We start from the raw sequence: 19,781 nt of genomic DNA, 5'->3' as shown, positions 1-19,781 counted from the left end.
AAGTGTGCAGACGTGTTGGTAAGTATTGGTTGTCAATTAGATCGCGAAATAATATTTTATGATTCTTGTCCTACTCCAATTAGAGCACTCACATCCATTGCACTCAATTAAGTTCTTTAAATGGGCCCCACTTAATTTTTTATATTATTTTACACTTCTCAATTATTTAAACAATTCACCTATATTTTTTAAAGGTGACTACTTCTCTACCCTCACATAAATTGAGGGTAGTTGCCCTATGCTGATGTGGCACCAATGAAATTCATCCACGTGTATTTAAGTCAAACATAATTAATTTCTTACCATAAATTATTTTGACTACTTTTATTTTCAATTAATTATATTTTATGTTACTAGTTTTCTTTAATTATATTTTAGACTATGTGTAAATATAATTAGAATTAATTTGATCATTGAATGCTTGTTTCTAAATGTTATATATTGATTCTAAAATACCAATGTTATTAGTAAAAAAAAATCAATGTTATAGATTCGAAAAAATAAATATATATCAATGTTAGTTTAAATAAAAATAATAAGAGAACAAAAACAACAAAGAAAAAAAAACTAATATCTCTAATTTAAATATACAATTCCACTTGTACATTTATTAAATGAAATCAAATAATGCTTCAAAAAAAATCAAATCAAATAATTCATGTTATTCCGGTGTAAATACTCCCTCCGTTTCAAATTACTTGTCGTTTTAGGAAAAAAAAATTGTTAGCTATCTAAGTCACTCATGTAAATTCCAAATATTTAGGAGTAGTTGAAACCGTAAAAGATTATATATTTGGAAAATTAAAGTTTGTTTTTTTAAGTTTTCAAAAAAAAAATGTTTGTTTTTTAAAAAAATTGGTACATAACATATTAAATTTATTGGAAAGATAAAGTGCGTGGAAAAAAACAAAATAAGCTTATTGGTGAATTAAAATAAGGGTATAATAGGAAATTAAGTGCAAAAATACACTTTCTTAAATTTTTTTCCTTCTAAAACGACAAGTAATTTGACACAGAGGGAGTATATAGTATTTATTTTTTCAATCTCTTTAAATCATTGCATAGATTAACGTTGGTCGATATGATGTCGATCTTAGAAAAAAGAATGGAAAAAATTAGGTTTAGGTTTGCAACAATGGTCCGACCTTTCTTTTAGTTCAGATGAACTATTTATATTTTTACTTGTGATCAATAGTTAAACCCTAAACAAGTTCAAGAGTTAGTTCGTCTTCTTAAAATAGTCGAACCTTTTCATTTTGATCGGATAAATTTCAGGTAGACCGCACTTGTGATCGATCAAGCTTCTGTGTGATTGTTTTGCGACAATGGTCCGACCTTTCTTTTAGTTCAGATGAACTATTTAAATTTTTACTTATGATCAATAGTTAAACCCTAAACCCTAAACAAGTTCAAGAGTTAGTTCGTCTTCCTAAAATAGTCGAACCTTTTCATTTTGATCGGATAAATTTTAGGTAGACCGCACTTGTGATCGATCAAGCTTCCGTGTGATTGTTTTCCGACAATGGTCTATATTTCTTTGATATAGTGCAAGTTTAAGAGTATGTTACTTGATATACCTAGTCTCTATTTCCTTTTATGGAAAGGCAAAACAAATCATTTTTATTTATTACTAGATCATTCCTTACAAAACCCGTGTCTATTGCATATTGTAACCCGAGTAAACTGTGAAATACCCCCTGAAATTTTAAAATTCGTCAAATACCCCCTGAAATTTGGAAATTGACAAATACCCCTTGAAATTTTAAAAAGTCAACCAAATTGCCTTCTGGCGTGGACTCTGACTGGTAGTGCAAGGGGGCAATTTGATTGACTTTTTAAAATTTCAGGGGGTATTTGCCTATTTCCAAATTTCATGGGGTATTTGACGAATTTTAAAATTTTAAGAGGGTATTTGACGGTTTACTCATTGTAACCCATTACTTGGTGCAATTAATTCGATTCATTTGAGTTTTGAATTTTCAATAAAATGGTAATAAACATTGAATTATATTTCTTATTAGTCAACAATCATAAATCAAATTCTTCTTAACTCAGTGGCCAATCAATTGGATCAATTTTCTTGATTACATTTTCCTAATTTCATTTTGTCTTCTCTAAACTATTTTGTTTTTAATTTTTTTCCGATATGGACAACCAAAGAAAACAAAAACAAAATGACGATGAAAAAATAAGTAAAAAAAAAAAGGAAAAAATACGCTAAAAAACATAACATCTAAGAAATTGAAAATCACAAGTTTTAGAATCTTGAAGAAATCCGATAGATCGGTGGCGAAGACTGCAGTAAAGATTGACATCGGATAACACAAAAGCGGAGGAGTCGTAGAATGCTAACATGACGGTGGTGGAGGCTGCAGCAGAGATTGAAAGCATTAAGAAGAAGAAAGTTTTTTGACAATAAGAAGAAAGTTTTTTTTTTACGCGAAGAAGAAAGTTGTTTGAGACGTAATACAATTTGAAGAAGGAGCAAACAAATCAGAAGTAATTAGGTTCAAAATATAAATTCATAGAATATAATACATAAAATATAATTAAATGAAAATAAAAATAGTCTAAATTACTTTATGGTAAAAAATTAATTATGTTTGACTTAAATAAATGTGGATAAATTTCATTGGTGCCACATCATCATAGGGCACCTACCCTCAATTTATGTGAGGGTTAATTAGAAAAAACCTTTTTTAAATATCCATACAATCCATAAAATATCTAATATAGGTCCCACTAAACTCACAATATATCCTCATTTGTATGATAAAAGAAATATAAATATTTGAGTAGACCCCACAATATTCCACATGTAATGGCACTATGACACCAAAGTAACAAAAGAGACGTTGCTGAACAATAGAACGTTTGATAATGTAGCAACGCTTTACAAAGCTAATTATCGGTTTCAATCTGACACATGAGTAGTAACAGTCTGTAGAAACTCTAAAATTTCAGGCGATATTCATGCTCTTAGGAAGTTATTGTTAGCTGATGAAATTGGGTTAACAACCCCGAGAACGATTTCCGTGTAATCATGATCTAATTGGAGCTTAGGCCCTCTATACCATAAAAAAAAAAAAAAAAAAAATCTTGCATTAAATTAATCATGATCTTTGAGCCGAACAATGAGAATAATGGATAAGTTTGCAGTATATTTCATATGCAGTCAACTTGGCTACCGTGTTACTATAAGCCAAGGCATTATAGAACAAATCAACAATACACTAAATGCAAGTAGAGAACAGAACAAATATAAACCAAGATTCAAACAAGCCAACAAGAGAATAATTAGAAGAAAAAAAAACTTAGCATTATTATATTTTACAAAGAAATCAAGATTGAACATCACGAAAACAGATTTCCTACGGTTTATTTTCTCAAAGTTTTCACACTATTTTAAATTACATTCGTCTAATCTAAAATCAACGGTCAAGATTAAAAACAGTGTGAAAAATTACTGCAACAAATCTACATCCGAAGATCACCATCAAAGAAACCTCCAAGCTGAGATTGAATGCATTGGAGTCCCTTTCCATCCTAATATCAAACACTTCCCATTCTTTTCCACATTGCAAAAATTCCCATAATCAAACTTCTTAACCACCAATTCAGCTTGGTAATTACATGCCTCACTAAACCTAGTTTCAACCATTCTATACCTTGCAAAAAACTTTCTCCAAACATCAATTTTCACATTTCTAACATTCCTTTCACTACCTTCTGTTGCAACAATATTTCTTATCCCTGCAGATAATATTCCTTCTGTCATCATTCTACACTCATCCTCCTCTTTAATACATGTTTCAAGGATATCGAAAAAAGCCGAGTAGTGAAACAACGCTTCCACAAACCGGTTCACAAATGACGGCGAATTAAGACTTGCTTCAATTTCAAGAACAATCATTATAGATGGTTTGATATACATTATAACCCTCATCAAATTTTCCAAACTCTCTTGCCTTGATATCAAAGTCCTAAGAAAATATGGCGAGTATACCGCAACAGCTTCATCCTCTTCGATTTGGAAATCATCTTCTTTAATTTCCAACATGTCTTCTACTAAAATAGCCTTAAATAAAAAGGGTAAGTTCAACGATACCGCGAAACTAGCTAAATTTTTACCAGTTTCTTCAATCTTGTCCTTGCATGAATTGACTCCAATAGCAGTTACCTTAAAAATCTCAACCATGCAATCTTTTCTATCAGCCAAAGCTTGCATCAAAGTTATACACTGAACCCCACTTTTTATATTAAGATCTATTAGATGAATTTTAGTCTCAAACATAACATGTTCAACTATAGCTTGTATACCAGTAAATTGCATAACTTGATTAAAAGGAATTTTTTGATGACAGGAAAGTGCTTTTTTTGGATCCATATTCTGAATTAACTCAACTTCTTCATTTTTCTCTGACCCTTTAATCACTCTTCCTGTTTCTTTCTCTATCCTCTCTAAAAGTGCTTGTGAAAAATAAAAAACAATTCTTTGAACAGAGTTACCTGTGATAGATGAATTCCATTGACAATAAAAAAGTAACTTTTTTGCACGTTCAAATTGTTGAAAACTTACCCTTTCAGCTGCTGAAAATAGAAACTGTGCAAGTTCAATGTCTCTATTTTGTTCTTCAGTTAAACCATGAAAATCAAATCCATAAGGATGTGTTTGGATGTAAATATTTTCACTCCAATGAGAAGAAGAGTATTGAGTATACCTTGTTCCAGCTACTCTTATTATTTCTTCTGTTGACATCATTTGATGTTGTTCCAAATTTGAACAAGTTTTAGTATTGATTATGTTTTTCTTGTTGAATCTGCTTCCATGATTTCTGAGAATCTCTAAAGATGATAAAGACAATGGCATCTTCTGCATATTGTTTTGTAAAGGTTTTGGAATTGAAACTTTGTTTTGATTATTCTTTTGTTGACAAGGGTTGAAGTTGATATTATCTTCTAGTGACATGAAGTTACCAATAACGTCGAATTCTTGTTCTGGTTGTTGTTGTTGTTTCTGATGATGGTTTTGATTGTTGAACATGTTTGACACTTTTTCATTCTCATGAATCTCTTGGAACATAAGTTGTTCTAGAGAGTGATGAGTGGAAGAAAAATGGTTGATTTCCATAAAGATTTAAGTGCTTATTTAAAAAAAATATGGAGGAGAGTGTGAAAGTGCTTATTTATAAATGTAATAAGGAAGGAGAACGTAAGGTTGATGGTGATTTAATCGATGTTTTTATGTACTACTACATTGCAGTCTTATGCCAGCTGCAGCACATATTAATAATATTTGTTTTGATTAAGCAAAGATGATACGAGATTACAAGACCAGATTAGTATTTAATTATATGTAAAATTGTCGTTATGGAAGAATGATTAAAATCCAAATAAGCTATGAAGTGACACCTTTGAGTGTATTATAATAAGCTATGTAAAATTGTTGTGTAAGATTTACGTAGAGATGAGATGACGGATCGGCTGCTTCAAGGAAAACAGGGGACTACAACACAACACCAAGGAAATCAATAGAAAAATTAACAAATCAAAAACCTTAATTAATTCTAAAAAGCCAATAATTTAAGCTACTAGGTTTGGTCTGAAGAGTTTTGATAGTATGCTAGAGGTCTTGAGTTCGATCGTACATAAAGATTATAGGAAGTCTCTAACATGACCAATTAATTCAATCACATGTTGATAGGTCATTTGTGTGACTAAGGGGATACTAAATTTGGTGATCCTTACTCATAATACCGACTAAACGAATCATTATAAGACATTTTATCAAATACATAGAGTGCAATCTTGAAATAAATTAGAAATGTGAATAAAAACACAAGCAAAGAAACAAAACAAAAACATAAAAACCACATGGGCAAAATTTAGAGTTGGGGGATGATTAATCGGAGAGAGCACAACGAGGGTTGGTGGTTGCGGTTGCGGGAGAGTTAGTGATTTGGTTGTTGGTGTAAAGAGTGTTTCTCAATCTTATTCATCATAGGCAAAGTGCCTTATATAGACAATACAAGATAAGCTAAGGCACAAGCTCACACACAAGCTAGCTGAGGCACGCGCGACGCGAGCCTCACCAAGCCAGTATAGTAAGCCTCACCAGGCCTGCAAGCCATAGGCGCGTATTGAGCCTATGTGTACAACACCTAACATTGGTAACATAATAGGGAGAGAAAAGAGGGAAGAGAAGGGAGAAATGATCGTCGATTTTATATTGTGCATGACAAGGAATACAATGTCATGAGAGAAAACAATTTGTTTAATACTTTAATGACACGAGTTAGTATGACTTTTTATTTCTTTTTCGTTTATAACTTTAGGCAGCATTTGAATAAATAAAAATGCTTATATCTTTACGATATCATGATAGTTGTAACTATTAAATACAATATTGAATCCAAATCTAGCCATAGTACAATTTTGAGAAATTAAATATGCAATATGAGAATATCTCTAGCCAGATGAAGATAATTAAAAAATTGGGAAGTGAGGGGAAAATAAATCAGAGAAAAAAATAAAATAAAATATACAATCAAACCATTGAAGCTTGATTCTCCATTGCAGTCGTAGCCAATTTGTAAGATATGTTATGCAGTTGTCTACGGAGTATATAAAATTTAAAAAGGAAAAAAGAAAATTGATTTACACTTTATCATACTTTGTCATCATTCTCACTAGATTCCACCATGGAATTCCCAATTTCCCTTCTACAAGGACAAATCATTGCCATGAACCACATAAGACCCTTTACAACCTTTACCATTCCAATTGTTACAATCAAATAATATAGCAACCACCCAACAAAATCATTAATTCCAATATCCATCAATTGATCTTTCTTTGCCTCACTCATAACAACCAAATTCTCAACATCATCTCTCAATTTCCACCACCATAAACCTCCTAAGCACATAGTCACACCCAATTTCTCAACCCATCTTTCTTTTCTATTAACACCCCCAAAAACAGTATCATCCACCACAGGCTTCACCACCATTAAACACCAAACTCTTGTTGTTTCATGCAATCCCAATAAAAAAACAACTCTACTCAAGAAACTCCTTTCAACACCAAAATTCGATGATTCGGAATCATATAAACCAACCAAAATGCTTCCTTCAATTCCTAAACCAACACAAACTTGAAAAACACAAAGAACAATCCATGCAATGTAGATACGAGATTGAACAATGTTGCTTGTGCTCGAACATGATGATGTCGATGAGTTACTCAAATTTATAATCTTGTCGGTTAAGGCGTGAATTAATGAAGCTATGCTTATAATAAACACAATAAAATAGAGAATAAAAGGATTGATTTGAAGGGCTAGTGTTATAACATAGGAAAATTTTTGTGGTGATGAAAAATAATATTGTTGATGCAAAAAATTAATACGTTGAAGATAGTATTGAATTTGTGAGAGTTTAGCTAGGAGAAGAAATGAAAGAGGTAAAAAGAGGCCTAGAAGTGTATGTGTGAAGAAGTAGAAAATTTCTCTAGGTGTTATTGAAGATGCAAAAATATGGAAGAGGTTTTTGGTTTTTTGCTCTAAACTCATTTTGTTTTTGAAGTAATAATCATATATGATATGATATGATATGGTTCTTGTATTATGTGACAAATTAATATGAACTATATGGTTTTTATTAAGAAGCTAAGTTGAAGAACGTTGAAGGTTTCTCTATATTATGTGACTTAACAACTAGTTGCCGGAAAAAGGTATTTGAAGGTGGTTGCCACGTCCTTAGTTAAGGTTTTTGTATTTAGGACGTGGTCTTTGAATCTTAAGCTACCAATATATATGTGTGTGTCCACGTCCTTAGTTAATTGACTTTTTTTATGTATCAAACTTTGTTAATTCGTATTTTTATCTTTTGTGAGTTGGTTTGGTACAATGGAAGGTATTTTTACATGTGATTTCTTATTGCTGTTTTGGCTGCAAATTTGGCAGATTAGGGGAATTATTTATCCACTTCATCTTTTGGGTGTTTTAAATAAATACTATAGTATATTTTTCAATATAAAATAATTAGAAGATGTATTCCACAATTTGTTGTTGGTATATTTTATAGTTTTACAAATGAAGAAAACAGGAGTCATGTTGAGTGAAAAAACCAAGGTTTTTTTTTTTTAATTACAAATTAACATTCAATGTAAGGATTTAGATCATCTAAAATGAACAAAATTAAGAGTTGTGATCGTAATAATCTCATTATTTATTATGATGTGCATATATGTTTTTTTTATTTATTAATTAACGATCGATATTATTTATTTTACACTTTAGAATGAGCGGAGTAAATATTGAATTTCATTTTAAAATTGAAGATAAAAGTCACATCAAGTATAATAATAATAATAATAATAATAATAATAATAATAATAATAATAATAATAATAATAATAATAATAATAATAATAATAATAATAATAATAATAATAATAATAATATTGACCCTGTAAGTTTAACTCAGTTGATAGGTACATCGTATTTTATATCTAGGGACGGAGTTCGAACTCCGGACATCCCGCTTTTTATGTGAATTTTAGTTCTTGCCCCACATGATTTTGTATTTTTTTTTATTTATTTTTGCTTTGAAAAATAACAAACTAGCAAATGAAACATTAACCTTATCCAACTGAAATTTATAAAATTAAAAATCAGTAATTATTTAATACCTAATATGAACATTTAAAGTAAATAAAAAAAATGTTACATCATTCTTCAAGTTAGTCCATAAATTAATACTACTCTGTCCCAAAATATAAGCAAAAAGAGGTCAACAAAAGTGAATGTATCTGGACTAAATTTTAAACCAAATACATCAACTTTCATTGACCAATTTTTGCTTATATTTTGGGACGGAGGGAGTACATTTTTCTAGCTTAAAGGGAAGGAGGAGGAGACACTTCAATATTAAGGTGAAAAATAGAGTTGTGATTGAGTTGCAGCTACAAGAAACTTGCTGAAAATTAATAATCATTTGGTAACCATAATTAATGACAGAAACTCTTGAAGATGGAGATTGATTATCAAGAGCAGTAGCTGTCTCGTGTCAAAGTTTTAACTACCAAGGTTGGGCAGTTGGTACAAAACAAAGGTGTAGAGTCCTTGGTTTGGAGTACATTATTTCTTTCTTTTTCTTTCTTATTTTTTAGGTTGAATTTCTTTTTCTTTCTTGTTTGGGGGAAAAGCATATAGAATGCTCAATCACTTCAATTAGAGCCCAACAATAATAACCTTTTTCCAATTGTGTTGATGAAATACATTTTGTTTTGGTTTTTAAAGCTGCTTTTATCATCATTTATTTTTTTAAAAAAAAACACACTTCTTTGGAATTACCAATTATATGGGAAAACGTCATATTTTATTATGTACGAATGGATAAATCCAAATAAAATGGTTTTATTCATTTGGATAGTAAAATTCAAATAGAAGTGGTTTTTAAGAATTACTGTATGGTGGATGAGAAAAGATTTTATTTTTTTATTTAAATGAATGAAATTTTGATCATCTAGATTTTGTTGGTAAACATATTTTTAATTGTGCAATTTTAGTCTCTCACTTTTTTATTTTTATTTTTTATCAAATTTATAATTCTGACCATTTAATTTGATGGTGTGTCAATGAATTGGATGACCTAACATAAAAATGACGGGTCTGATTGTCGAAGGTCGTGCTAGTGAATTTGAGATAAAGTATACAAGGCTTGAGAATGAACTATATGCATTGCGACATCATCAAAATTGTATGATCAAGGACATATGTTAATCAAAAATTCGGATATAAAATCAAAATTGCACAATTGAAAATGAGCGACCTGTCTCGTGAACTTAACTAAGTTGGTTGGACATCGCATTATATATGCAGAGAGTCATGATTCGAACCTCGGTCATCTCACTTATTCACCTTATGGATGAAATTTCTAGCCACTGAATTACTTAACAGAAAGAAAAAGAAAAAAAATGAGCTACCAAAACTAAAATTTTGACAACTAAAATTACATTTAAACTTTTATTTTTTATTTAAAGGCTAAAGTAGCCGAGCCCAATCTGGACCAAGAAAAAGTAGCCTGGCCCAAAAATATTTCATCAGATTTTCTTTTGTCCAGTCCTACCTATTTCTTGCACGTCCTGCCAATTTTCATTTTTATCCTTTCACTATTTAAGTAACGAATATTATTAAAATAAGAAATTTTGTAAATGTCGTCCGCTACTTAAGTTGCAGACGTTATAATAAAAGAAAAAATTGGCAGGTGTCTTTATGGGGTATCCACTACCTAAGTAGCAGATAGAAATATTTTGATAAATTCATAGGACGTGTGAAAAATGGATAAAATGACAAATTGTAATGGATTAATTTTCTAATAGCAATTTTGATAAATTTTGTCTTTCTGAACTACTTAACAACGCATTGAAAATTGTAATGATTAATTTTTTGAATACAAAATTTCTTTAAATAAAATGCTTAAAGAAAGTATTTGGGGGCACTCGTTAATTAGCAAGACACTCAATTTGTTACAATGTTTTTCACATTTTAAATCGGTGAATGTGTTTGTATTATTCGCTTGTTTTCAAATTTATGATTAGGAGAATGTTAACTTGTGCCCTTAAGGCACATGTTAAGGAAGCAAAAATAGAAATTATTAAATGCTAATTTGTGCATTTTGACTTTTGAAGCATTAAATTTCTTATATCATTAAATGTTGAATTTCTATTTGGGTATATCTTAACATGTGCCCTAAGGACGCATGTTATCAAGACTCTTATGATTATATCGGTCCTACATTAATGGGAGTATTAAAATATGTGTGGCTATGGTTAGCTTTCTCCTCCTCTAAAATGACATTTCATTTCAATATTGTATCCAAAAAAAAAGAATGACATTTCAATATTAATTTTGGTTACATGTGGGATGCATATCCCACGTGGCAGCGTGGGATTATCCATAGTGAAATGATGGAAGTGGCTGCCATTTGTGAAGCTATCACCGAAAATATCTCTTTATTTGTGATTATGATTTTTTATTTTATTTTTATAAAATTTGTGATTTTTTTTTTGTTTACATAAAATTTGTGATTATGTTTATTTCAAAAAAAAGTTGTTTATATTATTATTATTATAAATTAATTTTTGTATTTTTAAAGTAATCTAATTGTTAATAATTCACCTCTTGAAATGAGTAAATAGTTAATTTCGATTTCAAAACTTCGGCTCGTGTAATGTAATATCTTTAAGCTATTTACGATCCCTCTGGTTAAATATTTAGGTCATGATCACGTTGCTTGCTATCATTTACCGCCTGGACAATTAGATATCCAACCCGTAATTGCAAGATTTGCAACTACCCAATTGCAAGAGCGGAGCTCTACCAACTGAGTTATATCCTCCCGAGGCAAGTTGGAACATGCATGAAGGAGTCAAATCAGTCTTGTATTCTTTGAACATTTAAGGCTTATTCAAAATTCAACTCCTATGTTTCATACTTATTCCGTGTTGATCCAAAACATCAAAGATTTATTGCTCGATTTTGAGACTGTGATGTTAATTCATTCCCTCCGAGAAGGTAACTCTTATGCGGATTTTATGGTCAAATTTAGTGCTTCTTCTAATATTGAGATCCCCGTCCATTCCTCTCCTCCTCTAAGACTTCTAGATCTTCTCTCAACCGACTCTTAAAGAACTTAAGCACTCTCTTTTCTTTCTTTTTTCATTTTAGCTTTTGTAAACAAAAAAATCATCATATCATGTGAATTTTATTTTCATTTTAGCTTTTGTACCAAAAAAAAAAATCATTATATCATATAAATATTTGTAGATGTTTTTAACTTTTATAAGAGCAATAATTTGATTAGATATATGAGTAATTTTTAAGATCACATAGTCATTAATTAATCTCTTTATATTTATTTTATGAGTAATATTCAAACTCAACATTGAAATTTATAACACGCATACACTTTACCCATGAACTACTTGTGTGCTATATATAGACTCAGACTCAGGTGATCATTATATATTTATAATAATTACAGGTGAAATTAAAAAACAATATCCTAAATTTATTAAGTACAAATTAATAATTTAAAGATGTAGACATGATCGATAATATTAATAACATAGAAAAAAGATTGATGGTTATATTATAATGCAATTTGCATGGTGGGGTTGCTGGGGGCTGGTGGCATTGATACGTGCATACTTGTTCACTGCTTTTATATTAAATGAATCAAAAGAAATTAAATATATCCACTTGCTCACTTTGTCATTATCTCTTCACTCTCCTTCTTCCTAGCTACTCTATTAATTTCTTATGTTGTTTCATCTTAAATCTAAATAATAAATATCTCAGATCAAGATTTGCAGCAGCAAGAGATCATTGAATTCAAAGGTAGCTATGGACAATAATGCATCCCCCCAACTTGAGTCAGAAGCATCTAATTCTGAGCTCAAACAAGAATCTCAACCATTCAAGAAGCGGTGAGTCATGCTTAGAACATACCATAGTTATGATTACTATTACTATTTTTTTGTTAACCCTCTGATTCTCGGAGGAAGCAGACTCTGATAATTTGGAGTTCAACTATAACAAGTATAGTCTAGGTAAAAAATTGTTTCTCTCATAAATCGAACTCAGATTCTTCTGAACAATTCGTTTTTTTTAGGAGAGTTTATTAACCACTTGAAATCAATCAGTTGGTTATATGATATTTGACAAGTTTTTTGATTTTCCATTTTTTTTGGTAAAGTTCTAATAGCTTGCATGTTTTATATATGCTATGCATGTCACAGTAAAATGGTTGAGAAAACAGTTGTAACTGTGAAAATAGGAGAGAATGTTAGCAAGCTGAAGAATGAAGGACTTCCTTCAGATTTTTGGTCATGGAGGAAATATGGACAAAAGCCAATCAAAGGGTCTCCATATCCAAGGCATGTACAATCTTCTACTAGATATTATCATCATGATCTATAAAGCACGTATACAAACACAACACTGACACTGGCAAATAGAAGTGGTCGACATTAGACACACCTTTAATCTTTAGTGTCGGTAATGAATTTTTTTTTTTATGAACTTCATTTTATTATTATGATGGATGATCTATTACTGTTCATAGTATTTGGCCTTCTGCCATGTAATTCCAAACCTGCATAGAAATTATAATTCCAAATAAATGAAAAAAGGATAAATTTGGAGTTCTTAGCCTGTTAGAAACTATTCATAGAATTGTTGTAAAAAAAAAGAAACTATTCATAGAATTATATCCTGGCCGAATCAATAGGGTACATTAATTTATCCAACTAGAGTCACAGAAGCTGTGGTCCCAGTGGCAAGAGAATCCAAAGAAAATTCCTAATATATACCTCAAATACAAAATAAACCAATTCAATCAACATTTTTTTTTGTCTTAATCTAGTTTTCTAAAGTTAGACCAAAAATTATTTGGATATCACATTTACAAGTAAGTTTAGAAATTTGGATTATATGCCAATGTGGAAGCTCTTAACTCTAAGGTTACAAAGTTGAATTATAGGATTGTTTAAGTAGTACATACACTTCAAATCGAAGATGTATCTGACATCTGATATGTGTCGGTGTCCTATACTGACACTTCAAATTAAAAGTGTATCCAACATCTGTGTCACATGTATCGGTGTCTAACATGTGTCGGTGTCCTATACAGGCACTTTATATTCAATTATCCAATTTTCTCATAGTTTGTTAAATGTTGGTACAAAATCTGTAGGGGATATTATAGGTGCAGCACATCAAAGGGATGTTCAGCCAAAAAGCAAGTAGAGAGAAGTAGCACAGATGCTTCAATGCTTATCATCACCTATACTTCAAAACATAACCATCCAGATCCTACTGTCGACTCCACCACAAACTCAGCTCAACAACCAAAAGAATCCGAAACCGAAACAATCAAAGATATCCCAGTTACCTCCAATGAAGAAGACCAAGAACATATCGTCGAGGAAATGATTAATAATAAGAGCATTGTAACTAGTACTGATCAAGTTACGAACGAAGAAAATTTTCATTACTTGCAATCTCCAATACACTGCTCTGAGGAGATTATTGTAGACCAAGAAGATCCTTTCAAATCGAACATAGAAAAAAGCCATATTGACAAAATAGATATTCTCTTAGAGGAAGAGCCACTTTGCTATGCACAGTTAAAGAATTTGACAGAATCTAAATCAGAAGAACTTGATTTTTTCGATGAGCTTGAGGAGTTACCTATGTCTTCATCTATTTTACATTTTACTAGGAGCATTTTTTCTAATGAAAGGATTCCTGTTGCTCCTTCTTGATTGATTCAAGTGTTTGTTTTTCTATGTGCTTGTCGTCTAGAAGAATGTAACATGTTTATTGAATTATTGTTAATATATGTTGTATGTTATTTCCACATACCAATTGAGCTAGTTTTTCAATTTGGCATCTTTCTGTTTTTCTCTTTTATTTTATATATATATATATATATATATATATATATATATATATACATCCCATTTTGACAAGCGATATGCGGCTATGCGCTACAACATTAAGATTTTAGATGTCTCCGCGTGGCCGCAATACAACTGCAATTGAGATTACATTATTCGCAAATTAGCGGTAGACAAAATCAATATTTTGAGAAATCTTGATCGCGTGCAACTTTTGAATTGATATATACCCAAATTCGTGTTTCAAGTGATAAACGAGTCAAATCTTTTAAACATACCGTAGGAAATCTTTAAATTAATACTCGGTAAATTAATAAACTTTCTAAAATAATAAATTTGTCCAATCGCGATTTGGGTCAATGTAAAAAATTGAAAAACTCGATAAAATAATAAGATAATAATTTTTCGGAAGATCTTTTTATAATTTTCGGTCCCAAGAAAATCATAAATTAATAATTCATAGAAATTGAAAAAAATATATTACACTCTATTGAAATATGATTCAATAGTTGTCTGTTTTCCTTTAAAGTTCAAAAGTCATTATTGATTTCTAATGCATATGAACACAGTAGTTACTAATTTACGTTGAGTCTCATGGTTCGCTGCAACGTAATTCTAAGAGGCATAAACTAATTTACTTTTTTGTTTGGTATGTACAGTATAATTACTTAAAAACTCTTTAAATTAATAATTATTAATTTATCTAGAAATTAATAACTCTCTAAATTAATAAAGTTCTCCCGTCCTGACATTATTTGTTTAAAGAGTTTCTACACTAGTTAGATATTCAATTATTGACCAAATTAACATTGGTAGAGGCGACACTTTAGTACACACTAAAACCTTGTATCAATTATGCTTTGAGAAAAGACATTGAGGAACTAAAAGATTTGGATAATATATATTTATTTTGGAGTTTATTAGTATATAAAATGTTAATTTAAACGGTAGAGATTCATTTTTAAATACTTTTTTTTATTGAAACTCTGATTCCTGCATGTATAATTTAATATCTCTTTTAACTAAATTAAGCTCTCGAGATTTGAAAATACTTTTTAATCACTATTATAAATAAATTTAACTTTTTTAAGTATAAAAAACATGTATTTAGTAAGCAAATATACCAATCTTTCAATATACCAAAAATCATAGTTTAGTACATAATTCTTTTGATTTTGATGTAACATATTTGGAAAATCTTCCTAGAGACCTCTAGAGTATCCTCTTTAATGATTTTTCCGAGACACTTAGGAATGTGTGTTTAGTTCCTTGATTTCTTTTTCTTGGCTTTTGCACTCTTCATGTAAAATAAAAACAGAAATGATAATTCAACACAAAATACCGACAAAAACTTGACAAAAATACGGTTTCACATTTTTTTAATATTTTTTTGCCTCAGTTTGCATGCAACATGTGTAAATAAGAAAATGTCAATCTTTTGTCTCTACTTTTTTGTGTCTAAATAGCAGCTCTAAAAAAAATTGCTTAAAAAAAAAACTATTAAAAAAAATGTTATATCAACATAACTAATTGACAAAAATACAACACACATACTGTACTCTTGTAAACAACAAAGAAACACCATTGTTGTCCTTCCTCTTGCTTGTGGTGCATGGCCACCGCCATATTTGGGTTCATGTAGCTGTCATCAAATCCCTTCATCATAAAGTAAGGTGGTCCCTTCTTGACTTTTTTGTTTTTTTTTTCATTTTCCCCTAATTTCAAAACCCAAACCCTAAATTTTTTAATTGGTTAAATGATGAAATTGAATCAAGTTTTATGCAATGAATATGTTTGACATTATTTTCCTCAACTTAATTTCATGGTTCTAGACTTAGACAAAACTGATTGTTTGCAGTTTTTTGTTTGTGGTTTTTTCTTGATTGGGTTTTGCAGTTTTGTTCCTCAGGTTGTTGGGGTTGCACGTTTTTTAGTTGAGTGTTTTGGGTTTGTGTTTGTTCCTCCGTGAGGACTGGTGCCCCTCATTAGGGTAGTTGGTTTGTATTGTAGTTTTCAATTTTCATTGTTCTCTTGTTGTGCTTTTTTACCACTTTGTATATGTTTCTTTTGTGTCCTCTTTTTCGGGCGCATCTTGTGCTTGATTAGAGTGTTTTAATGACATTGGCTACTTCAACAAACAAAAAAAGCGACATAGGAAAATAAAAATAAAAATGAGGTTAGTTCTGTGTTAAAAAGTGGATAATTATTTAAAAATGAGATTAGAGTGTTTTGTAGTTTTTTTTTTTTTGTGCTATTGAGGGTGCTCATTTCTTCTGTTATATTATATTGTGCCGTTGGTTTTATTTATTTTTCTGTTTACTTACTTGCACTAGCAGTGTTGTATGAGTATTATCTTTTCTAGCTCACTCTCGGGCACGCCTTGTATTGTGAGGGACTATTATCAATAGTGTTTGTCGTAATAGTGTTCTTGTTTGTGACTTGCAAATCTTTATTTTTGCAACTTATAATACAATTGATTTAATTGAGTTATTTTATGCAGTTTTGGTGTGATATTTGCACCTAAAATTTAACATTCATGGATAGTTCAAATAATATGGTGGATTGTGGTGGTAGTCTTCATGAATTTATAGAAATTGTTGACAAGTTTAAAGATGATGGTGTCGCATGTTGGGAGCCTGCAATGGATATGTGTTTTTCTTCTATGGATGACGCTAAATCTTTTTATGGAGAGTATGCTTTGAGAAAGGGCTTTAGGTGGAAGATTAGAACATCAAGAAAAGGACAGGATGGAGAAATAAACTACGTTATTCTAGCATGCACAAGAGAGGGGTCTACAGTCTCAAAGGTTCCATGTACATTGAAGACACTTCCGACAAGGGTGGACCATTGTCCCGCTAAGATTTGTATTAAGATGGAAATAGATGGATTGTGGTACATCAAAAAATTTGTTCCTGACCATTCTCACGAGACCATCCCTACAAAGGCAAGGTTGTTCAAGGCTAACAAGAAAATGAAGAGGACTATTGAAATAAATGATGATGCAGGTGGGCATGAAAATATATCGTTTTGTGAAAGAGACGTGAAGAATTATGTTAACCAGGAACGGCGTGCACTTGGAAAAGAAGGTGATAGCAAGGCTATGATGAGCTATTTTTGTGAAATGAGGGAAAGAAATTCAAATTTCTTCTACGACCTAGATTTAGATGACGATTTTCATGTAAAAAATGTGTTTTGGGCTGATGCAAGAAGTAGAGCTGCTTATGAGTATTTCGGAGATGTTGTAACTTTCGACACCACATACTTGACCAATAAATATGACATGCCGTTTGTTCTGTTTGTTGGTGTGAATCACCATGGTCAATCAACATTACTTGGATGCGGGTTGCTTTCGGGAGAAGACACTGAATCATTCATATGGTTGTTCAAGTCATGGCTTCGTTGTATGCTAGGAAAGGCCCCCATTGGGATTATAACCGACCAATGTAAGGCTATGCAAAATGCCATTGAGTTAGTGTTTCCTACAACATGCCACAGGTGGTGTTTAAGGAATATAATGAAAAAAATTCCTAAAAAGCTCAATGGATGCAATGAGTATAAAAAGATTAAGGATGCTATGGAAGAAGCAGTTTATGATACATACACAACAACTGCATTTGAAGAGAAATGGTGTTCCTTCATTGACAAATTTGAACTTCAGCAAAATAATTGGTTGAGTGAGTTGTATAATGAGCGTCATAGATGGGCACCAACCTTGTTACGGAAATATTTTTGGGCAGGTATGTCAACTATGCAACGAAGTGAGAGCGGACATGCTGCTTTCTTTGATGGATATATCAAGTCAACAACAAGTTTAAGTCAGTTTTTGAAGCAATATGATAATGCCCTTATAAGTCGAGCAGAAAAAGAATTTGAAGCGGATTTTAATTCCATGGACACTACAATTCCGTGTGGGTCAACCTCATCCATTGAAAAGCAATTTCAAGGTGAGTACACTCATTCCAAATTCAAGGAACTTCAAGTTGAATTTAGATCCAAAATGAATTGTGTTGCCTCGTTGAATATTGTGGAGGGTTGTCTTGCTACTTATCATGTGTTGGAGGATGTGGTGGTTGGAGACCAAACTAAAGAAATTGTCTTCAAAGTTGTGTTTAACAAGGAAAATCATGATTTCAGTTGTGAATGTTCGTTGTTTGAGTTTAGAGGTATATTGTGTCGCCATGTGTTATCTGTGTGTGCTCATGAAAGGATTATAAATGTGCCAAAGAAGTATGTTTTAACAAGATGGAAGAAAAATATTAAAAGGAAGCATTCATATGTTAAGAACAGTTATAGTGTGGCACAATTGAACCCACAAATGGAAAGATTTGACACATTGAACAAGCATTTCTATTATGTTGCTGAAGCTGCCGCTGAGTCCGAAGTTGTAACTAAGACACTCCATGAAACATTACATCAGTTCAGTTCTAATTTGCCACATTTGATGGAGGTGTAATTGTTACTTTCTTTTAGCAATCGTAACATGCTTTGTTGATTTAATTTTCTATCATGATTCGTGACATGGTGCTCACTTTTGTTGCCATTACATAAATGGATGGAGGAACATTTCAGAAAAGTCTGTATGCTATAATATAATTTAAGTAGAATTGTATTGGTTGTTTTTTAAGTTGAGAGTCTGTAATAGATTCATTATTCAGGAAATGCTAAAGAGTATCTTTAGGACACTAATTAAGAAAACAAATAGTAATTTTGAGTTGAAAATGGTACATTCAACTTTTTTTTGAAATTAAATTATTCATTTCCAATTTAAAGTTTCTACTTTTTACATTTTTAACTAGTATTTTTAGGACGCTTATTAGCATGAACCTTTGTTTAATTAGGTTATGTTTCTGTTAGGTTTTTAAAGAAATTCCAAAAAAAGTGACTGTTTTTATGATGTTGGTTGCAAAGAAGAAATGGAAAAAATGTGTACGATCTGAAGGGGAAAAAAAAGAAGTGAACTTGGTGCATACTAAAAACGAAGCAAGGTTGCATAAAATAGCAGTCGGTGGTGCTCCCGGTGGCAGGTCGGAGGTAATGGATGGTTGAACGGTGGTGTTAAAATGATAGTGCTGCACTGTGCATGTGGGTGATGAATTTTTTTCTCTGTACATTATGAGCTATCCCTCTTTTTGTTGCTTACATAGTGAGGTTGGATTTTGGCTTTGATACAAGGAAGACGTGAATGTTAGAGAAAACGGTACTGGATGAGCACTTTTTGTTACTTTTGAGATACTGCATTTTAAACCAATTTAAAATTTATTTAACCAAAAGTAATCATATAGAAATAAAAAAAATCCCAAATTAATCATCAA

At 31.1% G+C, this 19,781-nt stretch overlaps 4 protein-coding genes across 5 annotated transcripts; 2 read left to right on the top strand and 2 right to left on the bottom strand.

Moving 5' to 3' along the window:
* Positions 1–3,295: 3,295 nt before the first annotated feature.
* LOC123891107 (DELLA protein RGL1-like) lies at positions 3,296–5,267 on the bottom strand. Its single transcript, XM_045940923.1, has one exon. It carries the CDS (start codon positions 5,129–5,131, stop codon positions 3,497–3,499), a length of 1,635 nt encoding a protein of 544 aa, XP_045796879.1. The 5' UTR covers positions 5,132–5,267; the 3' UTR covers positions 3,296–3,496.
* A 1,188-nt stretch (positions 5,268–6,455) lies between these two features.
* LOC123891106 lies at positions 6,456–7,763 on the bottom strand. Its single transcript, XM_045940922.1, has one exon. It carries the CDS (start codon positions 7,571–7,573, stop codon positions 6,668–6,670), a length of 906 nt encoding a protein of 301 aa, XP_045796878.1. The 5' UTR covers positions 7,574–7,763; the 3' UTR covers positions 6,456–6,667.
* Positions 7,764–12,160: 4,397 nt separating this feature from the next.
* LOC123891105 (probable WRKY transcription factor 65) lies at positions 12,161–14,433 on the top strand. Its single transcript, XM_045940921.1, has 3 exons — positions 12,161–12,495; positions 12,808–12,945; positions 13,764–14,433. The coding sequence occupies exons 1-3, from the start codon at positions 12,413–12,415 to the stop codon at positions 14,332–14,334; spliced, it is 792 nt and encodes a 263-aa protein (XP_045796877.1). The 5' UTR covers positions 12,161–12,412; the 3' UTR covers positions 14,335–14,433.
* Positions 14,434–15,984: 1,551 nt separating this feature from the next.
* Positions 15,985–19,151, top strand: LOC123891103 (protein FAR-RED IMPAIRED RESPONSE 1-like). 2 transcript variants are annotated; one of them, XM_045940918.1, is made up of 2 exons: positions 15,985–16,137; positions 16,970–19,151. In XM_045940918.1, the coding sequence occupies exon 2, from the start codon at positions 17,006–17,008 to the stop codon at positions 18,920–18,922; it is 1,917 nt and encodes a 638-aa protein (XP_045796874.1). In that variant the 5' UTR covers positions 15,985–16,137; positions 16,970–17,005; the 3' UTR covers positions 18,923–19,151. The 2 variants fall into 2 exon arrangements, with proteins under 2 accessions (XP_045796874.1, XP_045796875.1); XM_045940919.1 differs by having other exon boundaries at positions 15,990–16,142.
* Positions 19,152–19,781: the final 630 nt, after the last annotated feature.

The sequence above is a fragment of the Trifolium pratense genome, linkage group LG6 (assembly GCF_020283565.1).
Source record: "Trifolium pratense cultivar HEN17-A07 linkage group LG6, ARS_RC_1.1, whole genome shotgun sequence".
Classification (NCBI taxonomy): Eukaryota; Viridiplantae; Streptophyta; class Magnoliopsida; order Fabales; family Fabaceae; genus Trifolium; species Trifolium pratense.
Note: the sequence above shows the minus strand (reverse complement) of the source record. Positions and strands in the feature narration are given on the sequence as shown.